At 54.7% G+C, this 23,946-nt stretch overlaps 1 protein-coding gene across 1 annotated transcript; it reads right to left on the bottom strand.

Annotated features, from left to right (window-relative positions):
- Positions 1–828: 828 nt before the first annotated feature.
- Positions 829–22,667, bottom strand: LOC131588707 (ubiquitin carboxyl-terminal hydrolase 42-like). The gene is made up of 14 exons (XM_058857632.1): positions 22,525–22,667; positions 22,334–22,472; positions 18,783–18,864; positions 18,495–18,590; positions 4,447–4,599; positions 3,960–4,031; positions 3,742–3,865; positions 3,528–3,595; positions 3,299–3,369; positions 2,658–2,740; positions 2,298–2,409; positions 1,660–1,800; positions 1,339–1,439; positions 829–949 (listed from the first exon to the last, which is right to left on the bottom strand). Exons 1-14 carry the CDS (start codon positions 22,665–22,667, stop codon positions 829–831), a joined length of 1,506 nt encoding a protein of 501 aa, XP_058713615.1.
- Between the last annotated feature and the right edge of the window lie 1,279 nt (positions 22,668–23,946).

Raw genomic sequence — 23,946 nt, 5'->3', positions numbered from 1 at the left:
CACAGAGTGGCCATGGAGGTCACAGCCTTGCTCTGGGGATCTTCTCTGCTCGCTCCACCAAGGTTGGGTTTGCTCTTGACCAGCCCAAAGCCTGGGAACCTGCTTCAGGCTGGTGCTGGAGGGCCCTAGAACTTCACCATCAACAGGAGTTTGGTCACAACAGGGAGAATTCGTTGTCTCCCTCTTCCTCTTCCTTGATGAAGAGTTGAAGCCTGAGTGCTGCACAAAGCGGCTGCGGAGGTCGTAGCCGCTCCACACGGAACTGCTTGTCTCTTGCTGCATCAGCAGGGTTTCCTGACAAGCATCCCCAGGTCCACACGCCGACTCCAAGCTCCTGTTGGTAGGCCCTGAAGGTGTATCATCTATGGGATTGTGTCCACAACTTGGAGGAGGCCCTGTGGCGTCATCACAGCCTGTGGTGTCCATAACATAGCTGCAGGCTTCCTTGCCCCACAGTGGGGATCCGCTCTGCGCCTCCTCCTGGCCAGGATCTTCCACACTCAGCACCATGTCCTGGAAAGAGAGCTGTGCACAGTTCCTGCCCTTCTCTCCTGAAAGGGCCAGAGTCAGTGAAGGGGAAGCCACTGAAGCTCTGGGAGGGCACATTTCACAGCCTCCCAAAGGCCCTTCTGGAGGGCTGCCAAGGCCAAAGGGCCAAAGGCACACAAATGGCATGGATGCAGGTGGCATGCTTTGAGAGGAAGCAGCATTGTGGCTGTGAAGAATGCTGCAGGGTGCCAGGGGAAAAGGGAGAAATGCTTAGATCCTACAAAGAAATCCACAGCTCCTGTGGTGCCCTGACCCTCCTCCCCAGTTACCTTTGTCCTGTCAGGCAAAACCTGTGGGACAATAGAAGCCACCTGCTTGCTGCTGGCTGCCCACTGACTGAGAACGGATGGTGCATATGATGGTACTAGCGAGGAAGAAGCCTTTTGTCCAAGCCTCAGATCTGAGCATCTGGAGAAAAAAAGAGTGATCTCACTTCAGGGCTGTTGTTGCAGCCTCCTCTGGGCTTCAGTCATTTTCTTGGAGAGGTTTCTATGACAGAGAGACTTAGCCAAGGTCACAAATGAAACGGTCAACCAGAGTATTCCCACCCGGCCTGCTCCTGTCCCAGCAAAATCTCATCCTTCTACCTTCTACAGCCTCCATTCCATAAATTCACACACTTGTTTGCCTTGGAAGGGACCTTAAAGCTCCTTTTGTTCCACTCCCGCTCATGGCCAGGAATACCTTACAATAGACCAGGATCCTCCAAGCCCCATCCAACCTGGCCTTGAACTCTTCCAGAGATGGGGCACCCACAGCTTCTTTGGGCAGCCTGTTCCATTGTCTCACCTGGCATAAAACAGCAGGTAGGCTTGCTGCCCGAGAGCTGTGTCAATGCTACGAAGCTCCACAGACTCATCATCCATCTGGTACCACAGCCCGTTGCTGGCCTGTGAAAAATAAAGGCAAGGATCTCTGCATGGCTTCTCACCAAAAACACGGGCAGAAAACTACCTAACAAAGAGTGTGCCAAAAGAAATCCAGTGCAGCCCCTAAGGAGACCTTCTGGCCCAAAACCCTGGCTGTCGGTAATACCCACAGGAAAGTTCCTCTTCCCCAGCACGCCTTCTCCTCGTTGGGAAGGAAGGAGGGAAGGAAGTTGCTGTTTACCTTGGTGTAGCAGAAATAGTGTCCTTCATGGCAGCTGTCGCCACTGTGCACCAGGACAGCATACAGGGAGTAATAGAGGGGCTCTCCATCGGCCTCGGACATGTACGGGCGGAGATCCAGGTACTCGGGGTACTCCACAGCCTACAGAGACACCAGGAGGGCTCAGAGGTGACCCTGACCTGGGACAGAGAATAGCCTGCCACATCCAGGGGCCAGAGGTGTGGAAATACATCTTTGGGGCTCATGAGCAGCTGCTTTTTCGTAAAGCAAGGTGTAATGCCTTGGGTGGCAGGAAACTGCTCTTGGCCAAAGCAGCGCTGTGGGAGAAGAGCGCTGGCCTGTCTTCCCAAGGGAATTCATTTCTCCCAAGGAGAGAACACAACGAACCCAACTACTGTTGCCGCTGAAGATGAACAGATCACACGGACACAGGTCGAGGTGTGGTGAAGGGAAGAGCAAACTAGAAAACTATGTTAGCAAGCTCAGAAGCTGAGGTTTCAGGGCGACAAACTACATACCACTACCTGTACCTACAGACAACTACTACCCAACAACTAACATCACTAACGAGTGGCTTGTGACAAACGCTAGGAAATCTACTCTAGGAAAAGAAAGCTGCACACCAGTTGTGTACACACCTTGTTCATCTTCCCGCCGGTCAAACAGTCAAACCGTTTCAGACACACCGTCAGAACCTTGGGTGCACAGTGGATTGTGAACCTCTTGGAGGCAGCAACCTTCTCTTTACACCTTGAAAGCAAGCACAGACACAGCCCAGTGCTGAAATGCACCCAATCTTTGCCCAAGCTGGCCAGGCAACCTCTCCTGTCTCACACAGCTTTTGTTATTCTAAGGCTCTTCACTGCCATATTTGCAAAAAAGCTGCATCTCATCTGTGTGCAGTAAACCTGCACAAGAAGATGACTTCTCTTCAATGACATGCAGCCCCCTCCAACAGGATCCCGTCTTACTCTGCATGTTCTTAGTAATCATCTCACTTGCTGCATTTAAAGCAGTTTTCACCATCCAGCTGCTCAGGTGTCACAAACTCTTCCAGAGCTGCAGTGAGGGACGAGGCTGCCTGTAAGAGTGAGAAATGTGCACGCTGAGCTGCAGGAAATGCCCTCACCAAAGCATTTCCCAGAAGCTGACCAGAAAAGCCCTGTAGCTGATGCTGAACAGACCCACCATGAACCTATCCAGAAGGAGGCAGAAAGAGAGTGCGACGCTGAACACCTCCCCGTCTCCCAGCAGCTCCTGGAGCTGTCAAGAGCTCCGTCCCTGTGCCCCCGCTCAGTTCAACTAATGACAGTGTGCAGGGGCATCAGTGGTGCAAACAACAATTCAACCCGTCAGCCTGGGAGCCAGGCAGGTCTTACAGGAGGGCAGGCAAAGAGAAGAAGGATAACGATGTATCAAGGGTGCAAAGAGGATAATTGCTGTTTGTCCAGCTTAAAAACAGCACCTGCAGAGAGCCCAGTGCCACAGCCTCTGCAGGGGGACACTATCCAGTGCCCTTCCCACCCACCACCAAGACCTCTTGTGTTCACAGGCTATATTTTTAAGACAAATGTGTTGACTCTGGGAAGCTGCTGCACGGCCTTGGGATGTCTTGAAGCACAACCGCAAAGCCTCTTACATTGATATCCAAAGGAACATCCAGGAAGGCCTCGTAGGAGTCAGAAACGGCTTTGCAGCTGAAGCAGGTGACTGGAAGGGAAAATCCAAATGCTCAGCAATGGCAAGCTGACTGGCATTGCCCATTTACACATTGCACCTGTCCCACCAGTCCCAGGACCAAGTGTTGGGCACAGGCAGACAGAAGGGCACGGGCAATGTCAAGGAGAGTAACAGCTGTGGAAACGTACCTCTGGATCTCAGAAAGCCCCCAAATATTTGATGGATGATGGTAGTGGATTCAGAAGAGAGGTCCAAGCTGGAAACAAGTGATAAGACACAGGGTTATCTCCTCCAAGTGTTTTGCTTGGCCTGAAAGCCCAGGGTTTAGGTTTCCCTTGATGGTAGCACATCAAGCAGTCCAAAGGGCTCCGAGCTTTGTGAGGGTGATTGCCTTGTGCTTACTCGCTGCTTGCGCTCAGACAAGCTCTCTGCATGGCATTGACTGTACAGCACAAGAAGTCATGGGCATCTTCCTGCATACCCAGCTGAAAATGTTCTCCTATGCCTAAGAAAGAAGAAGTTTGTCCTTTTCTCATACACAAAGGGAAGAAAACCTGTCAAAAGCACCTGCCATGACTTACGTCCAAAAACCTTGAGGACAGCCCAAGGCACGATGGCACGGACAGGGGAACGCAAGACCTTGTTAACGTGTGCTTCCATGGTGCACATCATGCAGAAACCTTGCTGCTGACCTGAACAGAGACACAGGGAAAGTCTTTAGGTTAGCCAAATATCCACAGCAGTGGGATCCTCCTCCTCTTTCACTCCAGCACAATACTCCACTCCTCCCAACAACCCAACGATCCCAGGACATTTTAGTGTGTGGAAAATGTTCTTAAGAGGGATGCTGGACCAACAGTTTTCTGTGCAATAAGCCAGGAGGCTTTAACTTGCCGGAATAAAGACTTGCAGCTAGAAAGAGGTGTCTTCATGAAGGGTAAGACAGCTGGCAAGGGCAAGTGGCTTCTATAGAGGCTTGAGTGTTCAAAGAACATCAACTCATGGGGCTGACAAAGGGCTGCTGTTCTCCTAAATCTAACTCCAGGTTCTGGGAATCTTTGGTATTTGATGAACACATATTCAGGAGAGGTTCCCAAAAGCACTCACAGGCCTTGCTGTGCTCTCGGGACAGCAGGTAGTTGGCCAGTGGCGGGGTGTAGGTCAAACACTGCAGGACAGCGTTGAGGAAGCACGTGTTGCCCACATTGAACAGCCCCGCTCCAGCACTCTGCTGCTGCTGCCAGACCATGTAAATCTTCTCTGGTGGAAACAGGATCCTTTCTGGGGGAGCTATTCCCTCAGCAATGACTGCAGAGAAATTCCATTTGAAAAGAGACGAGGTAGAGAAGCAGATTTAAACTTGGAGTTTTCTACACAAGCAGCCAGGATAACCAGCTCAAACCTTCAACTCCGTGTCAGGGGAAGCCTAGAGCTGCCATTGAAATTTACTGGGTCGGAAAAGTATCTTCCCCTGCTTGCTTTGCCAAGAGTCTAACAGACCCCAGCTCTGATTTCTGGGCCTCCAGGTATCTTCCTTTCTCACCAGAGCTGGAGACTGGATTTACCAAGTTAAGTTTTCCCTGGTCGTAACTAATTGTAACTTGTTGAAAAAAGGCAAGTACTGAAAAAAAAAGGGTAACTCAAGGATGTCAGCCCTCTCTATAAACAATCCTGTTTCAAAGTCTTGTGCACACTGAGAAAGGAGAGACAAAAGGTGCTTTCCTGTCACTAAACATAAACACCTGGGTCAGTCTGCCTGCTCTCAGGAAACATCCCAGAGTTCACTCTGGGTTCTGAGCACATCATTCTGGGATCTGACCACCAGTCATGTCACTTGTCTGGGGATTCACAAGGTCCAAACCTGACCGTGAAGCTGTTACTCACAGAAATCGTTCCCTCTTGTGGCCATTGCGTCTCTCAGGAACAGAGGGCAAAGCTCTGGAAGACCAAGGACATATCAGGACATTCTCCAGAAAGAGACCAGTGTCAATCCCATCACATGATTGCAAAGAAATTACCCTAGCTCACCAAAAGTATAAAAACTCCAAATAAATCAAACCTAGAGAACAGCATTTGCCATCAACAGTTTCAGTGCTGCTTGTACCAGCTGCTGAACTGCAGGCTCCCATCTTTGTGACCAGTGACAGAGCCCCAGTTCACAGGAGTGTCAAAGGTCCTTCTGAAGTGCTCCAGTGCATGGTACCTTCTCTGAAGAGGCCCTGCTGCTCCTGCTGCTGCTGCTGCTGTCACTGCATCAGCAGCAGAGCTCTCTGGCTTTCCCACCTCTTCCACAGGAGTGACCAGCTTTCAGCCGCTAACTTAACTATTGCCTTTGTTGCTCTCCTTTTTCCGTCTCACTTCCCCTCCTGTGGCAGCCAGCGTGGGCTTTTTGCCACTCTGGGCCGAGCCCAGCCCCTCAGACTACAGTCACTACTTACCTACTTACTACACACTTACTACAGACTACTTAGGTATCCCAGGCTATAGTAAAGGAAAGGGAATCAGCCAGTAAGAACTCTGGCCTAGCCTGTATCTGGGCAGCCTACAACCGTGTAAGAGCTCAGCCTTCAATTAGGAAGGCCTAAACCAGCCTAGACTTTATCCCACACCTCCTTCCTCTAGGAGCTATCCCAAGCATCAAATCATCCTTACCTCTGAGAGGATGAAAGCTGAAGAGGACACTATACAACACTGTCTAACTACTTGTCTAACTACCTGTCTAACTACTTGTCTAACTACTTGCCTAACTACTTGTCTAAATACTTGTCTAAATACTTGTCTAAAAGACAAGCACAAAAGAGCAGCAAAGGAAGCAGCTGACTGATCCTGAAGACCAGCTCCTTCACTCTCCTGCGCTCAGCCCACCGAGCATTGGGTAGGTGAGTTCACTGTCACTGGAGAGGTGCCACATGCTCTGCCCCTCTGTGACATGGGGGCCACACAGGGATGTGTCCCCTTGACATCACAGAACCACATGGCTCCTGGCCACAGGAACCCACATGGCTCCTCGCACAGGTGGAAGTCGCTGGAACTCCCCCTGTGCTGCTGATGATGAGGGGTTCACTGCCTGCAGAGCTGCCACTCCTTCCCCAAAGCACAGAGCCCAGTGAGTACAGGCCTGCCCACAGCTGTCACAAGCCTGCTCACACTTCTGTCTGCCACACAGGCTGCTGAGGAATTCTGTTGCACTCCTCCCAGGCACAGTCCTGTGCCTCTGAGACTCATGTGGCAAAGCACACAAGCTCTCACAGGGTCATTTCCAGTGAATTTTATCTGCCCTCAACATACACCCACAGGCTGACCCTGGACTGCTACCACCAGAGAGACCCTCTAAAGGCTGCGCTGGGTGAACCTCGGCTGCCAGGCCCCCACACAGCTGCTGCCTCTCCTGGGCAACTTTTTAGCAGCTTCACATTTACTTCTTCCTCCAGCCTGGCTTAGGCTAGGTTTGAGCAGACAAAGCTTTAGCCAGATTGCCACTCAAGATTGCTGGAGGCAGTTTTGTTCCTGCTGCACCTGACCCACGTGGTTTGGGGCCATGCTCTGGACGCCTGCAGTTCTGAGCAGCCTCTGAGCAGTCAGGCACTTGGTGCTCCTCGTGCTCCAAGGTTGCAGCTGGTTGCTATTCACCCCTGATGCCTTAGGATTTTAGCTTCTCTATTTTTTGTGTATTTGTAATCCTGCGATTCTTCAGTGTATAACTCTAAACTCCATATACAATGTCAGCTGATGCTTTCCCATTTTGGTCAGACAAAACAATTCCTCTCTAGGCCTGCGAATCAAGGAAACCTCACTGCCTCAGGCCCTGAGAGAGGGAAACTAAAGTGAGTTGGGGAGAACAAACTGGGGAAAAATTACTTCATTTCCTTAAGCTGTAAATGGAAGATTAACCAGTTTTGGGTGTAGCCCCTGTGGGGGCTTTGTCTGCCTGAAATGTACCTGAAGGCCCTTCAATAAACAGAACTGCTTTGTATTCCCTTGATTTTGTCTGGCCTCTGTTTTCACATAGTCCCAAAAGGCATCACCCCTATTTGAACTGCCTGCTTTGGCCCCTGCCCAGCCTGGGCCAGCAAGTTTCACCAAGTTCTATCACAAGGCAGTGACACACTGCAACAGCAAAGATGGATTTTTGGAGATCAGGGCCCACCAAACACTCTCCCCTGCTGGGGAGAGCCTGAGGCACAGGCAGGAGGGACCAGAACCACCAAGGCAGCACTGGAATAATTTATTTAATTTGCATTGATGTTAATTTAGGAATTATGCTTTCAGCCTCACTTCCAACTAGGCAACAGTTGCCCTTTTTCCCTGCAAGTCCTACGGCAGCCTCAGATGAGGATCCAAAAACCTGTGTGGGCAATGTCACTTCAGCTGTGACACAGCTGTGCCCGCCGGCGCTGCAAGGTGGGGCTCCTGTGGGAACAGCTCCAGCTCCTGCATGGCCCCGAGCCCTCTTGCCCGGAACACCTCTCGCCACAGGGAACAAGTCCGAGATTTACAAACCTCTACACAACAGCGTACAGGGCCCCTCAAGAGGCCCGCCTGCCCCCTGAGGGGAACCCGCCCAGGCTGGCACCGCGGCCCTTCAGCCCCCTGAGGGGAACCTGCCCAGGCTGGCACCAGGGGTCCCTTCTGCCCCCTCAGGGAGACATGGCCAGGATGACACCGAGGCCCTTCAGCCCTTTCAGGGGAACCGCAGAAGCACCGGGCTCTTTTGGGGAACTGGGGCTCTTTTCGGGGCTCTTTTGGGGAACTGGGGCTCTTTTTGGTGCTCTTTTGAGAGCTCAGCTGGAGCCTTGCTCAGAGGCACTGTGAGAGGCCCAGCAGCACGGAGCCTGTGTGGGGAATGTAACTTCAGCTGTGACAAAACTGTGCCCGCCGGCGCTGCAAGGTGGGGCTCCTGTGGGAACTGCTCCAGCTCCTGCATGGCCCCGAGCCCTCTTGCCCGGAACACCTCTCGCCACAGGGAACAAGTCCGAGATTTACAAACCTCTACACAACAGCGTACAGGGCCCCTCAAGAGGCCCGCCTGCCCCCTGAGGGGAACCCGCCCAGGCTGGCACCGCGGCCCTTCAGCCCCCTGAGGGGAACCTGCGAGGGCTGGCACCGCGGCCCTTCAGCCCCCTGAGGGGAACCTGCCCAGGCTGGCACCAGGGACTCCTTCTGTCCCCTCAGGGAGACATGGCCAGGCTGACACCAGGTGTGAGAGGCCCAGCAGCACGGAGCCAGCCTGGCCGGTGCAGGGGGGCACGGAGCAGGACACAGAATCCGTCACAGACAGGAGCCACTGGCCACAACAGCAAATGAGGGAGTCTTCCTCTCCCTGCAGGTCAGAGGGAGCACTGGATGTGCTCAGCAGCGTTCCATGCCACTGGAAGGTGGAGGTGGAGATTGGAACAGCCTGGGAAGGGACTGGCTGCAGCAGGGGAAGGCTGGACACTGCAGTGCTCAGTGTGACATGGAGCTGTGGCAGGCCTGCTCAATGCAGGTCAGAGGCTCTGGCCCCTCTGCTTGGAAGCTCAGGTCACCTCAGGGGCTGGAGCCCAGCTGGAGTCAGGAGAGGCTGTGCTCAGCAGTGCTTCTGGAATTGAGAATCTCTCCTTGGTTCCCTTGTGGTTCACATGCCGCTTCCCAAGCAGCACGGAGAAAGCCACCTCTGCATTTAGTGTACTTTCTTTAATACTAAAAACAGGAGACCCTCCTTGCTCAAGCCATTCCTGGTGAGGAGTAAACAGGACACGGCTGCAGCAGCTCAATCCCTGCCCAGGCACAGTGTTCTGCTCCAGCTGGCACAGCTCCCTGAGCACCCCCTGACTCACAGCCCATGGCTTCAGACTGTAAAAGCCCTGTCCTGCTCTTTAACAGGACACACTTCTAACATTCCCCTTCTCAGAGTGTGGTGGGAGATTCCTCCCTTCACTGGGGACACCCAGCGAGGTTCCACCTTGAGACTGAGAAAAAGAGACTTATTCAGCGTCCTGGGCAAGGACGAGCAGTATCAGTCTCAAGATTTATTTTCCTAGCTTTAATATAATTATTTCAATATGGCTTCCAAATACTGGGCTGTATAAGTAGCAATAATTACCTACACTGTGGATTAAAGAATAAATAATAATGGAGGAAGAAAGAATTATTCAGCCTTCTAGTCTAGCCTAATTAAAGCCTTTTGGTCTAGTCAGTAGTATTAGCATCCATTAGAATAAATTGTTCCCTCATTTTTGGGAAGGGGTGTAGAAAACAAGGACACCTTTGCTAAAAAACGCAGTGCTAATTTTCCATTCTGCTTCAGCCAGCACCACAATCTGCCACCAGCACTCCTAGAGTGTCCCGAGTGCTTCCCTGACGTGCGTCTCTGGGGCACACAAACCCTCCTTTTCCTCACTGAACGGTGGTGAAACACACAAACCGGCAGCAGAAATCATAGCCCAGCTGTGGGCAGCTTCTCTGCTCCCTCAGCCTCAGTCAGAATTGCTCCCGAGCAGCCCTGAACACACGAGCCTGTTTGAAGCTGGTGTTGGAGGGCCCTGAAGTGACGCTGTACTGCACCGGAGCTCCGGCTGGCTCTACGGTGGTCTTTGCACTCCGGCTCAGATGAACGCCAGGAGTGGGGAATCACTGGGGAGTAGGCTTTTCCCTCAGTGACCCCTCCAGAGTCTTGGGCTACTCCAAGCTCTGTGGTGCATGGCGTCAGGTGTGCAGACAAGAAAGCAGAGGAGTCTCTCTTGGATTGTAGTTCCCAGCAATGGTTTTATTAGGTCGGGGAAACGAGGTGTCCACACTCCAAGGGATCCAGGTCCAAGAGAGCCCTGAGCATTGCTGTGCAAGGAGTTAAGTATGGACCGACCTCCAGGGGAGGGTACAAACTGTAGACCAATGGAGAATCTTGAGAGGAGGAGTAAGGGGAAAGGATCACACCTTCCGGACTAATAGGGATTCACAGAGGGAGGGAGCAAGATACAGTAACCAGTGGGGCATGGAGGTATAATTGATTGATACAGAAGGCTCTGGAAGAAGGGGTGGGGTTTTCAATGATGGATAGGGGGTAGGGGCAGGGCTAAGGTGATTGACAGGGAACATTCAGGTAAAATAGGAGGGGTTTACATAACTGACAACTGGGGCCTAACCAATACAATCAACAGGGGGGAAGAAGAATGTCCTAACAAGCTTCAACAAATCCTTAACCAAACTAAATAAATGAACTACAACCCTAAAGCTGCACGGTCCACTGGGGCTTTGTCACATCCGGGAGGATTTGGTCTCCTCCTCTTGCTCAGAGAGCGAGGATGGTCTGTGCACTGCACAGACCAGCCATGGAGGTCACAGCCCTGCTCTGGGGATCTTCTCTGCTCTCCACCGTGATTAGATTTCCTCTTGACCAGCCTTAAGCATGAGAGCCTGCTTCAAGCTGCTGCAGGAGGGCCCTCGAACTGCACTGTCAACAGGAGGTGTGGTCACAACAAGGAGAATTTGTTTTCTGCTGTGGAGGTCGTAGCCGCTCCACACGGAACTGCTTGTCTCTTTCTGCCTCAGCAGGGTTTCCTCCCAAGCATCCCCAGGTCCACACGCCGACTCCAAGCTCCTGTTGGAAGGCCCTGAAGGTGCATCATCCACATGCTGATCATGGCCACAACTTGGAGGGCCCGTGTTCCTCCCTGTGGCATCATCACAGTCTGTGGTGTCCATAAAAGCAGCTGCAGCCTTCCCTGCCCCACAGGGGGATCCGCTTCGGGCCTGCTCCTGACCAGGATCTTCCACACCCTTCTGCCTCCTCCGAGCGACAAACCCAGGCTGAAACAAGGGGCCCCTTCTGCCCCCTCAGGGGAACCTGCCCAGGCTGGCACCAGAGCCCCTCTGCCCCCTGAGGGGAACCTGCCCAGGCTGGAACTGAGGCCCCTCTTCCCCCTGAGGGGAACCTGCCCAGGCTGGCACCAGGGCCCCTCTGCCTGATAAAGGGAACCCACCCAGGCTGGACACAAAGGCCTTCGGCCCTCTCAGAGCGACATGCCCAGGCTGAAACCAGGGGCCCCTTCTTTCCCCCTGAACGGAACCTGCCCAAGCTGGAACCAGGAGCCCCTCTGCCCCCTCAGAGCAACATACCCAGTCTGAAACCAGGGGCCCCTCTGCCCCCTCAGGGGAACCTGCCCAGGCTGGAACTGGGGCCCCTCTGCCCCCTGAGGGGAGCCTGCCCAGGCTGACACTGGGGCCCCTCTGCCCCCTGAAAGGAACCTACACTGCACAGAGCGGCCATGGAGGTCACAGCTTTACTCTGGAGATCTTCTCTGCTCTCTCCACCTCGGTTCGGGTTGCTCTTGACCAGCCCAAAGCATGGGAACCTGCTTCAGGCTGGTGCTCGAGGGCCCTGGAACTGCACCATCAACAGGGGTTTGGTCACATGGCCAGGTTAGCACGGCGGCCATTCTACCCGATCAAGGGAACCCAACCAAGCTGGACACAGAGACCTTCGGCCCCCTCAGAGCGACATGCCCAGGCTGAAACCAGGGGCCCCTCTGCCCCCTCAGGGGAACCTGCCCAGGCTGACACCGGGGCCCCTCTGCCCCCTGAGGGGAACCTGCCCACACTGGTACCAGTGTCCTTCAGCCCCCGGATGGGAACCTGCCCAGACTGGCACCAGGGCCCCTCTGCCCCCTCAGCGGGACATGGCCAGGCTGGCATGGGGGACATTCTGCCCGATCGAGGGAACCCACCCAAGCTGGACACAAAGACCTTTGGACCCCTCAGAGCGACATGCCCAGGCTGAAACCATGGGCTCCTTCTGCCCCCTGAGGGGAACCTGCCCTGGCTGGAACCAGAGGCCCCTCTTGCTCCCTGAGGGGAACCTGCCCTATCTGGAACCAGGAGCCCATCTGCCCCCTGAGGGGAACCTGCCCAGGCTGACACTGGATCCCCTCTGCCCCCTCAGGGGAACCTGCCCCGACTGGCACCAGGGCCCCTCTGCCTGATCAAGGGAACCCACCCAGGCTGGACACAAAGCCCTTTGGCCCCCTCAGAGCGACATGCCCAGGCTGAAACCAGGGGCCCCTTCTTTACCCCTGAGGGGAACCTGCCCAAGCTGGAACCAGGGGCCCCTCTGCCCCCTCAGGCGGACCTGCCCAGGCTGACACTGGGGCACCTCTTCCCCCTGAGGGGAACCTACACTGCACAGAGCGGCCATGGAGGTCACAGCCTTACTCTGGAGATCTTCTCTGCTCTCTCCACCTCGGTTCGGGTTGCTCTTGACCAGCCCAAAGCATGGGAACCTGCTTCAGGCTGGTGCTCGAGGGCCCTGGAACTGCACCATCAACAGGGGTTTGGTCACATGGCCAGGTTAGCACGGCGGCCATTCTGCCCGATCATGGGAACCCAACCAAGCTGGACACAGAGACCTTCGGCCCCCTCAGAGCGACATGCCCAGGCTGAAACCAGGGGCCCCTTCTGCCCCCTCAGGGGAACCTGCCCAGGCTGACACCGGGGCCCCTCTGTCCCCTGAGGGGAACCTGCCCATGCTGGTACCAGTGTCCTTCAGCCCCCTGACGGGAACCTGCCCAGACTGGCACCAGGGCCCCTCTTCCCCCGAGGGGAACCTGCCCAGGCTGGCACCGGGCCCCCTCTACCTGATCAAGGGAGCCCACCCAGGCTGGACACAAAGGCCTTCGGCCCCCTCAGAGCGACATGCCCAGGCTGAAACCAGGGGCCCCTTCTGCCCCCTCAGGGGAACCTGCCCAGGCTGGAACCAGGGGCCCCTCTGCCCCCTGAGGGGAACGTGCCCAGGCTGGCACTGGGGCCCTTCAGCCCTCTCGGGAAACGCAGCTACACCTGCTTTCAGGGCCCTGAAGCTGCATTTTCCACTGGGGCTTTGTCACATCCTGGAGGATTTGTTCTCCTCCTGTTGCCCAGAGACGGCTGCCTGTCTGTGCACTGCACAGAGCGGCCATGGAGGTCACAGCCCTGCTCTGGGGATCTTCTCTGCTCGTTCCACCATGGTTGGGTTTGATCTTGACCAGCCCAAAGCCTGGGAACCTGCTTCAGGCTGGTGCTGGAGGGCCCTGGAACTGCACCATCAACAGGAGTTGTGGTCACAACAGGGAGAATTTGTTTTCTGCCTCCTTCTCTTCCTTGTTGAAGAGTTGTAGCCTGTGTGCTGCACAAAGCGGCTGTGGAGGTTGTAGCCGCTCCACACGGATCTGCTCATCTCTCGCGGCCTCAGCAGGGTTTCCTGCCAAGCATCCCCAGGTCCACAGGCCGACTCCAAGCTCCTGTTGCAAGGCCCTGAAGGTGCATCATCCACATGCTGATCATGGCCACAACTTGGAGGGCCCGTGTTCCTCCCTGTGGCATCATCACAGTCTGTGGTGTCCATAAAAGCAGCTGCAGCCTTCCCTGCCCCACAGGGGGATCCGCTCCGGGCCTGCTCCTGACCAGGATCTTCCACACCCTTCTGCCTCCTCCGAGCGACAAACCCAGGCTGAAACAAGGGGCCCCTTATGCCCCCTCAGGGGAACCTGCCCAGGCTGGCACTGGGGCCCCTCTTCCCCCTGAGGGGAACCTGCCCAGGCTGGAACTGGGGGCCCCTCTGCCCCCTGAGGGGAGCCTGCCCAGGCTGACACTGGGGCCCCCCTTCCCCCTGAGGGGAACCTACACTGCACAGAGCGGCCATGGAGGTCACAGCTTTACTCTGGAGATCTTCTCTGCTCTCTCCACCTCGGTTTGGGTTGCTCTTGACCAGCCCAAAGCATGGGAACCTGCTTCAGGCTGGTGCTCGCGGGCCCTGGAACTGCACCATCAACAGGGGTTTGGTCACATGGCCAGGTTGTCATGGCGGCCATTCTGCCCGATCAAGGGAACCCAACCAAGCTGGACACAAAGACCTTCGGCCCCCTCAGAGCGACATGCCCAGGCTGAAACCAGGGGCTCCTTCTGCCCCCCGAAGGGAACCTGCCCAGGCTGACACCGGGGCCCCTCTGTCCCCTCAGGGGAACCTGCCCACGCTGGTACCCGTGTTCTTCAGCCCCCTCAGGGGAACCTGCTCAGACTGGCACCAGGGCCCCTCTGCCCCCTCAGCGGGACATGGCCAGGCTGGCATGGGGGCCATTCTGCCCGATCGAGGGAACCCACCCCGGCTGGACACAAAGACCTTCGGCCCCCTCAGAGCCAGGCTGAAACCAGGGGCTCCTTCTGCCCCCTGAAGGGAACCTGCCCAGGCTGGAACCAGAGGCCCCTCTTGCTCCCTGAGGGGAACCTGACCAAGCTGGAACCAGGGGCCCATCTGCCCCCTCAGGGGAACCTGCCCAGGCTGGCACTGGGGCCCCCTCTGCCTGATAAAGGGAACCCACCCAGGCTGGACACAAAGACCTTCGGCCCTCTCAGAGCGACATGCCCTGGCTGAAACAAGGGGCCCCTTATGCCCCCTCAGGGGAACCTGCCCAGGCTGGCACCGGGCCCCTCTGCCCCCTGAGGGGAACCTGCCCAGGCTGGAACTGGGGGCCCTCTGCCCCCTGAGGGGAACCTGCCCAGGCTGGCAATGGGGCCCCTCTGCCCCCTGACGAGAACCTACACTGCACAGAGCGGCCATGGAGGTCACAGCCTTACTCTGGAGATCTTCTCTGCTCTCTCCACCTCGGTTCGGGTTGCTCTTGACCAGCCCAAAGCATGGGAACCTGCTTCAGGGTGGTGCTCAAGGGCCCTGGAACTGCACCATCAACAGGGGTTTGGTCACATGGCCAGGTTGGCATGGCGGCCATTCTGCCCGATCAAGGGAACCCACCCAGGCTGGACACAAAGACCTTCGGCCCCCTCAGAGCGACATGCCCAGGCTGAAACCAGGGGCCCCTTCTTTCCCCCTGAGGGGAACCTGCCCAAGCTGGAACCAGGGGCCCCTCTGCCCCCTCAGGCGAACCTGCCCAGGCTGACACTGGGGCACCTCTTCCCCCTGAGGGGAACCTACACTGCACAGAGCGGCCATGGAGGTCACAGCCTTACTCTGGAGATCTTCTCTGCTCTCTCCACCTCGGTTTGGGTTGCTCTTGACCAGCCCAAAGCATGGGAACCTGCTTCAGGCTGGTGCTCGAGTGCCGCGGCGGCGGAAAGCCCGGAGCACCGCGACTTCTCCAGAAGCAGCCTTGAAAAAGGCTGGCCCGAAGCGCATGCGAGCAGCTTCGAGCAGTCGAGTGATTCCGGCTCAGCTCAGTAATAGTATAGTGATTCCAGCTCAGCTCAGCTCAGCTCAGCAGCGGCGGCGGCAGGCAACACAGGAAGCAGGGACGAGATAGCTGGTCCAGCGTTCCACCGAGGCACAAGCCTTTATTCAGGCAAAGCTTCAGCGAAGGGTGCCGGTAACAGCGAATCTCCCGAACAGAGGAAAACCCGGGATATTTATGGGGAAGGAGAGGGGCGGGGGGAAGCCCAAGATACCTGTATCGGGGTGGGACAGCAGGGGGAACACCAATGAAACACAACAGTTTAACATAACTAACTCAAAGACCCCTGGGAGCAACATTGTGTCGCTCTTACAGAGAAGTATCTCCTCTCCAGGGGAGGGCCAGTATCTCGGGCCCAGCGGGCTCCTCCGTACCCACAACTCCCACTTCTTTATTTATTAAAAAGGCATCCCCTAGAGAGTTAGCTGATAGCTTCTTAAAACATGAAAACATACTTAGGAAGATAATAACTAGGAAAACTCAAGAAAAAAATTTTTGAGGAGGGAGGCAACCCATCCTTTGAGCCCTTAGTTCCCAAAAAGGTCCTCAAGCCACTGGGGCTCCTTTTCAGTTTGGAGTTCCTGGACCGTGTGTTGGAGTCTCTGGATGCAGGCGTGGATGCCTTCACTGGGGCTGGAGAGGTCAAAGCAGCACAGTCCGTCAAACTCCTCGCAGCCGTGTCCATGGGCCAGGAGCAAAGGGTTTAGAGGGTTGGTGGCACTGCCCATGGACAAGCACATGTGGTCTTGTTGGAGTGTCTTTGCGAGGGTGATCCACACGTTCTCCTGGGGCTGTGCTACTAGCCAGGCATCCACAGCTGATGTTTTCAGGAGCATCCAGATAATCAGGGACATCAGGAACTCAAGGATGGTTTTGCTCTCCATTTTCTACAACAGGACATAGAAGATTAGCTCTCATTTTTGGAGGGGGGGGAGCTATTTTCTTTCTCCCTTTCCTCTCCCGTCTCCCCCCTCTTTAAAAAAAAACAAAAACAAAAAACTAAACAATTATAAGCAAGGTTGTTCTGTGTATTGGGGACACAAGACTCGACACCAGCAGCAGCAGAGGTGCACTTGGGTGTAAGCTGGCAATTTGGGCTAGGCAATGAGGGCAAGAAGGGGAAGGGGGAGGGAGTTAAGAAGACTTGTGTACTGTCACGGTGTCAGGCGTGACGTTGGCAGTCGTCTCGTTGCAGCTCTGGTAGGATGGTTTGGCCTCTGTCTGGTTGTTGGTCTGGTGGCAGGTCGGTTCTGTGGACTCCGACGACGTCTCCGTTTCCAGGCTGCAGTGGGCTGCTGTTTTTCTGGACCTGTGTGGGTCTCAGGAGACTTCGAAAGTTCTGAATCTGGTGCAGGGTTTGTAGGGCCTAAGTAAGGTTTTACATTTTTCCCTGGGAGCCACTTAGGTCCTGATGGTGTGGACACACACGCATACCCTCTCCCCCAGGTAATCAACGGGAAGGGTCCTGATGTCCGTTGTGATTCAGGGTCTTTGATCAGCACTGGTGGCTTCTCTGTGAGTTTGGCATGAGTTGAGTTAGAGAAGTGCCGTATTACAGGGGGGTCAGGCTCTTTAGGTGAGCAATTTAGAAAGTTCATGACATATAGAGCCTTACAGAGCCTCTCAATGGGAGGAATGATCTCTGTTCCTCCCCGCTGGTGATCAAGGACTCTTTTTAGGTTTTGGTGGGTTCTCTCTACTATTGATTGCCTTGTAGGGGAATGAGGAATGCCCGTGGTGTGTTTCACCCCCCACTCATTGAAAAAGTCTCTTAATTTGTGAGAGGTGTAAGCAGGTCCATTGTCTGTTTTAATTTGTTCTGGGACTCCCAGGGTAGCAAAAGCAAGGAGAAAATGTCGGATGGTGTGCTTGGCATTTTCTCCTGCATGGGCTGAGGCAAACACTGCACCAGAGAAGGTGCATGTACGGAGACATGTACGTATTTGACTCTCCCGAAGGATGGGACGTGAGTGACATCGGTTTGCCATATCTGGCAGCTGTTAAGTCCTCGGGGGTTAACCCCGGAGTTAACAACCGGTATTTGGAACGATTGGCAATTAGGACAGGTGGCAACTATTGCCCTAGCCTGGTCTCTGGGTAGTCTGAACATTCTCATCAGTGCAGGCACATTTTGGTGGAAGAACTGGTGGGACAATTTCGCTTGTGCGAAAATGTCAGGGGCATTGGCTGCCCCAGCAGGCATGGCTAAGGCATCTGCCCTCCTGTTTCTTTCGGCAATGGCACCTGGGAGGTCGGTGTGCGCCCTCACATGCATGACATAGTAAGGTTGCTTCCTGTGAGAGATAAGATATACTAATTCAGAAAGCAATTTGTATAAATTTGGGTTAGAGACTTCTTTCAGAAATGCATGTTCTGCTCTCATAGCTATTCCAGCCACATAAGCCGAATCAGTCACCAGGTTGAAAGGTTCTTGGAATTTCTCAAAAGCTCTGACAACAGCTGCTAATTCAGCAATTTGTGGTGATCCCTCGATCACTTGGACATCAGACTCCCATTTCTGTGTTCTGGGGTCCTTCCAAGTCATGACTGACTTGTGGGATTTCCCTGATCCATCTGTGAAAACCGTCAGGGCCTGGAGCGGTGTTTTGCTCTGTAATGATTTGGGGACCAAATTAAATGTGGTTTTGAAAAGTCTGTGGCCAGGTGGGTGTATAGAAATTTGGCCTGAATAGCTATCGAGAGCAAACTGAAGGCTCTCATTGGTTTGGAGCAAAGGCTCCAAACTTCCAGTTGCCAATGGGAGGAAGATGCAGGTGAACTCACAGGCTGCAAGAGTGCGGAGACGGACTCTAGCTCTTTTAATGAGCTCAGCCATGATTTCCTGTGGAGTGGTGATAGTCTTAGTGGGCTGGTTATGTGTAAAGATCCACTCAATGATAAGGAGAGGATCCTTCAATGCAGTGTCCCATTGAAAGATGAGCGCGTGTAAGCGCGGGGCCTTACCCAGGACAACAAGCTGGAAGGGCAGGCTGGGTTCATACCGGTGGGCTTGCCGTGAAGACAGGGCCTCCTGGACCTTGGTGATGGATTCTCGAGCCTCTGGCGTGAGGGAGCGTGGTGAGTCGAGGGCTTCACTGCCACGGAGCAGGTTGAAGAGGGGTGCAAGGACTTCTGTTGTTACTCCAAGCAGAGGGCGTATCCAGTTGATGGACCCACAGAGCTGATGCAAGTCTCGCAGGGTCTTGGGGTCATCTTTGATGCTCAGCTGCTGGGGCACGATGGTCCGCTCACGGATCTGGAGTCCTAGGTAGGTCCACGGGCAGGTGTGCTGGATCTTGTCCTCACGGATCTCAAATCCAGCGCCTTCGATTGTCTGGATAGTTTTTTGTAAAGTCCGGTGCAGATAGTCATCGTCAGCAGCACAAACCAGGATGTCATCCATGTAGTGGAGGATGATGGCATCTGGGAACAGGGTCCTCACGGGTGACAGGATGCGGGCCACGTACCATTGGCAGATGGTAGGAGAATTTTTCATCCCCTGAGGAAGGACTAGCCAATGGTATCTTTTTAAAGGTGCTTGTCTGTTTGGAGAGGGAACCGAGAATGCAAATCTGGGGGCGTCCTGAGGATGGAGGGGTATGTTGAAAAAACAGTCCTTTATGTCAATGACAGCCAGCTTCCAATCTCGGGGGAGCATTGAAGGGGAGGGCATGCCAGGCTGGAGGGGGCCCATGTCTTCAATAACATAATTGATTTTCCTGAGGTCCTGAAGGAGTCTCCACCTGTCTTTGCCTGGTTTACGCAGAACAAAGACAGGGGAGTTCCAAGGGCTATTGGTTTCTGTAATGTGGCCCTTGGCAAGCTGCTCTTTTACGAGAGCTTCCAGTGCGCACAGTTTGGTCTCAGATAGGGGCCACTGATCAACCCACACTGGATGGTGCTGTTTCCAGGTGAGTTGGGGGGTGGTAGGCATGGCGCGCTTCTCAGTGACCCCCACTAAAAATCCCTGCTGGGAATCCTCAGAGAAGCTCCCCATTGGGACAGGAGATCCCGTCCCCAGAGGGTGATTGGTGCTCTCACCACAAATGGCCTGATGGTTGCCATTTGACCCTCAGGTCCTTCGATGACAATATTCCGTTTGCTCCTCATGGAGGCTGTCATCCCTCCAATTCCTGAAATCATGCCTGCTACAGGTTGTAATTCCCAATTGTCTGGCCACTCGGAGCGGGCGATGATGGTAACATCTGCTCCAGTGTCTATCATTCCTGGGCGCTGAATCCTTTCCCCATAACAAAACAGGCTACAGTCCACAATGGGTTTGCAGGAGCCCACAACCTGTGTCCACATAGCACTGGGGTTGAGGGGAACATGATCTGGGTAGTCACTAGGAAGTAAAAAGGCCTGTGCCACAGGAGTCTGTTCCTTTAAATAATAAGGAGGGTCTATGCGGGCCAAAGAGATGGAAATTTCATCTCCAGGGTATATAGTCTGGACTTCAGGAACAGTCTGAATTTGTCCTGGACACTTAGTTGGATCCCCAAGTATTAAGATGTTAGAGGGACCGCCTGGTGGTCCATGTTTCCCTGTGGGGACTTTGTAAACACAGTCACCTTTCATATATAAAGAGAGTCTAGTTACCAGTTGACGCCGGGTTCCCATCTGAAGCGCTCCACCTGCTGGGCTTAATATCGGGGCCCCCGTGGAGGCAGGATGGTGGGTTTGGCAGGAGGGGTGGAGCGGTGCGGCATTTGATTTGATGTCGAAGCGCGGGGCCGTCCCGCGCTCTGCTTGAAGTTTCCCGAATGCCAGTTCTGTCTGGGGAATCGTTGGTGGGCTGGCGGTTGTATAGAATGTCTCTCCGGACAGTCTTTGAAAAAGTGTCCAGGCTCACCACAATTAAAACAACAATTTCCATTGGGGTTTGCAGCATAAGCTCCAGATATCGCCTCTGCCACTCCTTTAGCCACTGCAAGTGCCACTGTATTCTCACTTGAGGCAGAGGAGTGTTTGGTGCAGGCTTCAACCATCTGATCTATGGTTGGTTCAGGGTCCAGAGGGAGGGCTCGCAAAACTGCTTTGCACTCTTGATTAGCATTGGCCATTGCTATTTTTACTAATAATTCCTTTTGTGCCTGAGGGCTCTCTATCTGCTTTTCAATGGCTATTTTTAACTTATCAATATACTTAATAAAAGACTCAGTTGCCCCCTGCTTAATATTGGTGAAGCACTGTGTTGGCACTTTATCATCAGGGGTAGTAAAAAGAGATATCTTGGCAGCATTAGCTATATCCTGTAAGGCTGCTTCAGGCAGATCCCTGGCCTGATCTCGGGGCTTTTGGAAATCTCCTTCTCCTGCTAATTGCTCTAAAGTAAAATTGGGTCTGTTAGCATCTCTTGCATAAACATCTGCCAATTGCTTTAAATGTTTTTTCCACTGCCTCTCCCACAACATGTATTCTGCTGGAGAGAGGAGGCAGTTCATAATATTTTTGATGTCATGTGGAACCATGACGTGGGCAGAGAAGGAGGCTTCCAACAAGTGTTTAAAAAAATGTGAACTCCTGCCATGTTCCTCGGCAGCTTTGCAAAGTTCCTGCAGTTCCCTATAGTGAAGGGATTCCCATGCAGCAACCTGTGCCCCTGTCCTGTCTCTCCTCATTATTACGGGAAAGGCAAGTATTTTCTGGGACAGAGCTGAGTTCCCCGCCCGTGTGGCTTCCCTCTGCACCTCAGCCCAGTGATCTTCATACTCAGAATCTGAATAAGAAGATTCACTGCTCTCATCTCCTAGTGGAGATGGGGGGTGCTTGGTGGCAGCGCGGGGCCGGCTCAGGTGTCTAGAGCTGGCCCTTTTGTGGCTGCGTGGGGAAGCGGGGGTGGCCCCGCTCCGGCCGGAGCCGTCCCGACCTCCGGGGCACTGGGACCCTGGAGCAGGCGCGCCGCTGGGGACGGGGCCCCGGCACAAAGGGACAGGAGCGGGGCCCGCGACGGGGAGGGGTTTCCCGATGGATGGGGGAGGGCCCGACGCGGTTACACCCAACGACGCAGTGGGGGGGGAGGAAGAACAGGACGCGGCAGGAAGAGAAGGGGTGAAGGCGGGAAAGTGGCCATTTTGGGCATCGAGGGCGGGAAAACCGGGGTGGGAGTGGGACAAAATGGCGGGGCTGGCCACGCTGCCGGCGCCATCTGTGCTAACGCTAGGAACTGGGGGGGACACAACCGGGTGTGAGGGCATAGGAGAGAGGGTAGAGGAAAGACCCAGAGCGGCATGGCCACTGCCACCCTGGTGCGGGTAGAGAGACGGTAGGAGGGTGTCAGGGAGACGGCAGCAGCCCTGTGCCCGGGGGCAATGTCCATCCGCCGACTGGCTCTCAGGCAGGGAAAGGGGTTCAGGGACACCTGGAGGGGCTGACGGGGTTGGGGTGTTTAACTGGGGACCCAAAACTCCCTCTTCTTTTTTTCCCTCTTTTTCCAATGAGAAAATAATATTTTGAAACACAGGAAAAAACTTTGCAACAGAAAAATCCCCTTTAGCTTGAACTGTATATAACTTTCTCCCCACATTATCCCAAAAAATTCCTGATTTAGCAGAGTCTGAATTAATCTTAAAATGCTTAAAAACCCAATGAATAAATCTTTTTAAATCCCCTTTAGAAAACTTAAAATTTCCCGCTTTTAAGGTAGTCACAACTTGGATATAAAAGTCCCTCTCAGGTGGGGTCAGCCTCAATACAGAGGACTCATTCCCCATCCTTTTTCACTCCCCACCCAGCAGTAAAACAGCAAAAAAAAAAAAAAGAAAAAAAGCCCGAAGAAAAAACCTTTCAAGGGATACACTTACAATTTCTCTTCGGCAGATGCCGGCGGGCGAAAACAAAGCTGCTGGGTGGGTGGTCACCTGACGACCGGTCCTCAGGGGCTTTCCCTTGCCCCAGATGGTCAGCGAGGGTCCCGGTCGCAGCCTCTTGGATCGCTTCTTGCTAGAACGCAAGCAAGCTTCCTCGAGGGGTGGCGGCTCCAACGGCGGCTCGCCTCACAGCTGAAGGTGCAGGCGGACGCTTCTTCAGGGCTTCTTCAAAGCCCCACGTTGGTCGCCACTTGCCACGGCGGCGGAAAGCCCGGAGCACCGCGACTTCTCCAGAAGCAGCCTTGAAAAAGGCTGGCCTGAAGCGCATGCGAGCAGCTTCGAGCAGTCGAGTGATTCCAGCTCAGCTCAGTAATAGTATAGTGATTCCAGCTCAGCTCAGCTCAGCTCAGCAGCGGCGGCGGCAGGCAACACAGGAAGCAGGGACGAGATAGCTGGTCCAGCGTTCCACCGAGGCACAAGCCTTTATTCAGGCAAAGCTTCGGCGAAGGGTGCCGGTAACAGCGAGTCTCCCGAACAGAGGAAAACCCGGGATATTTATGGGGAAGGAGAGGGGCGGGGGGAAGCCCAAGATACCTGTATCAGGATGGGACAGCAGGGGGAACAACAATGAAACACAACAGTTTAACATAACTAACTCAAAGACCCCTGGGAGCAACATTGTGTCGCTCTTACAGAGAAGTATCTCCTCTCCAGGGGAGGGCCAGTATCTCGGGCCCAGCGGGCTCCTCCGTACCCACACTCGAGGGCCCTGGAACTGCACCATCAACAGGGGTTTGGTCACATGGCCAGGTTAGCACGGCGGCCATTCTGCCCGATCATGGGAACCCAACCAAGCTGGACACAGAGACCTTCGGCCCCCTCAGAGCGACATGCCCAGGCTGAAACCAGGGGCCCCTTCTGCCCCCTCAGGGGAACCTGCCCAGGCTGACACCGGGGCCCCTCTGTCCCCTGAGGGGAACCTGCCCATGCTGGTACCAGTGTCCTTCAGCCCCCTGACGGGAACCTGCCCAGACTGGCACCAGGGCCCCTCTTCCCCCGAGGGGAACCTGCCCAGGCTGGCACCGGGCCCCCTCTACCTGATCAAGGGAGCCCACCCAGGCTGGACACAAAGGCCTTCGGCCCCCTCAGAGCGACATGCCCAGGCTGAAACCAGGGGCCCCTTCTGCCCCTTCAGGGGAACCTGCCCAGGCTGGAACCAGGGGCCCCTCTGCCCCCTGAGGGGAACGTGCCCAGGCTGGCACTGGGGCCCTTCAGCCCTCTCGGGAAACGCAGCTACACCTGCTTTCAGGGCCCTGAAGCTGCATTTTCCACTGGGGCTTTGTCACATCCTGGAGGATTTGTTCTCCTCCTGTTGCCCAGAGAGGGCTGCCTGTCTGTGCACTGCACAGAGCGGCCATGGAGGTCACAGCCCTGCTCTGGGGATCTTCTCTGCTCGTTCCACCATGGTTGGGTTTGATCTTGACCAGCCCAAAGCCTGGGAACCTGCTTCAGGCTGGTGCTGGAGGGCCCTGGAACTGCACCATCAACAGGAGTTGTGGTCACAACAGGGAGAATTTGTTTTCTGCCTCCTTCTCTTCCTTGTTGAA

Source organism: Poecile atricapillus, chromosome 27, assembly GCF_030490865.1.
Source record: "Poecile atricapillus isolate bPoeAtr1 chromosome 27, bPoeAtr1.hap1, whole genome shotgun sequence".
NCBI classification, from domain to species: domain Eukaryota; kingdom Metazoa; phylum Chordata; class Aves; order Passeriformes; family Paridae; genus Poecile; species Poecile atricapillus.
The sequence above is the reverse complement of the archived record's forward strand: the minus strand, read 5'-3'. Positions and strand labels throughout refer to the sequence as shown.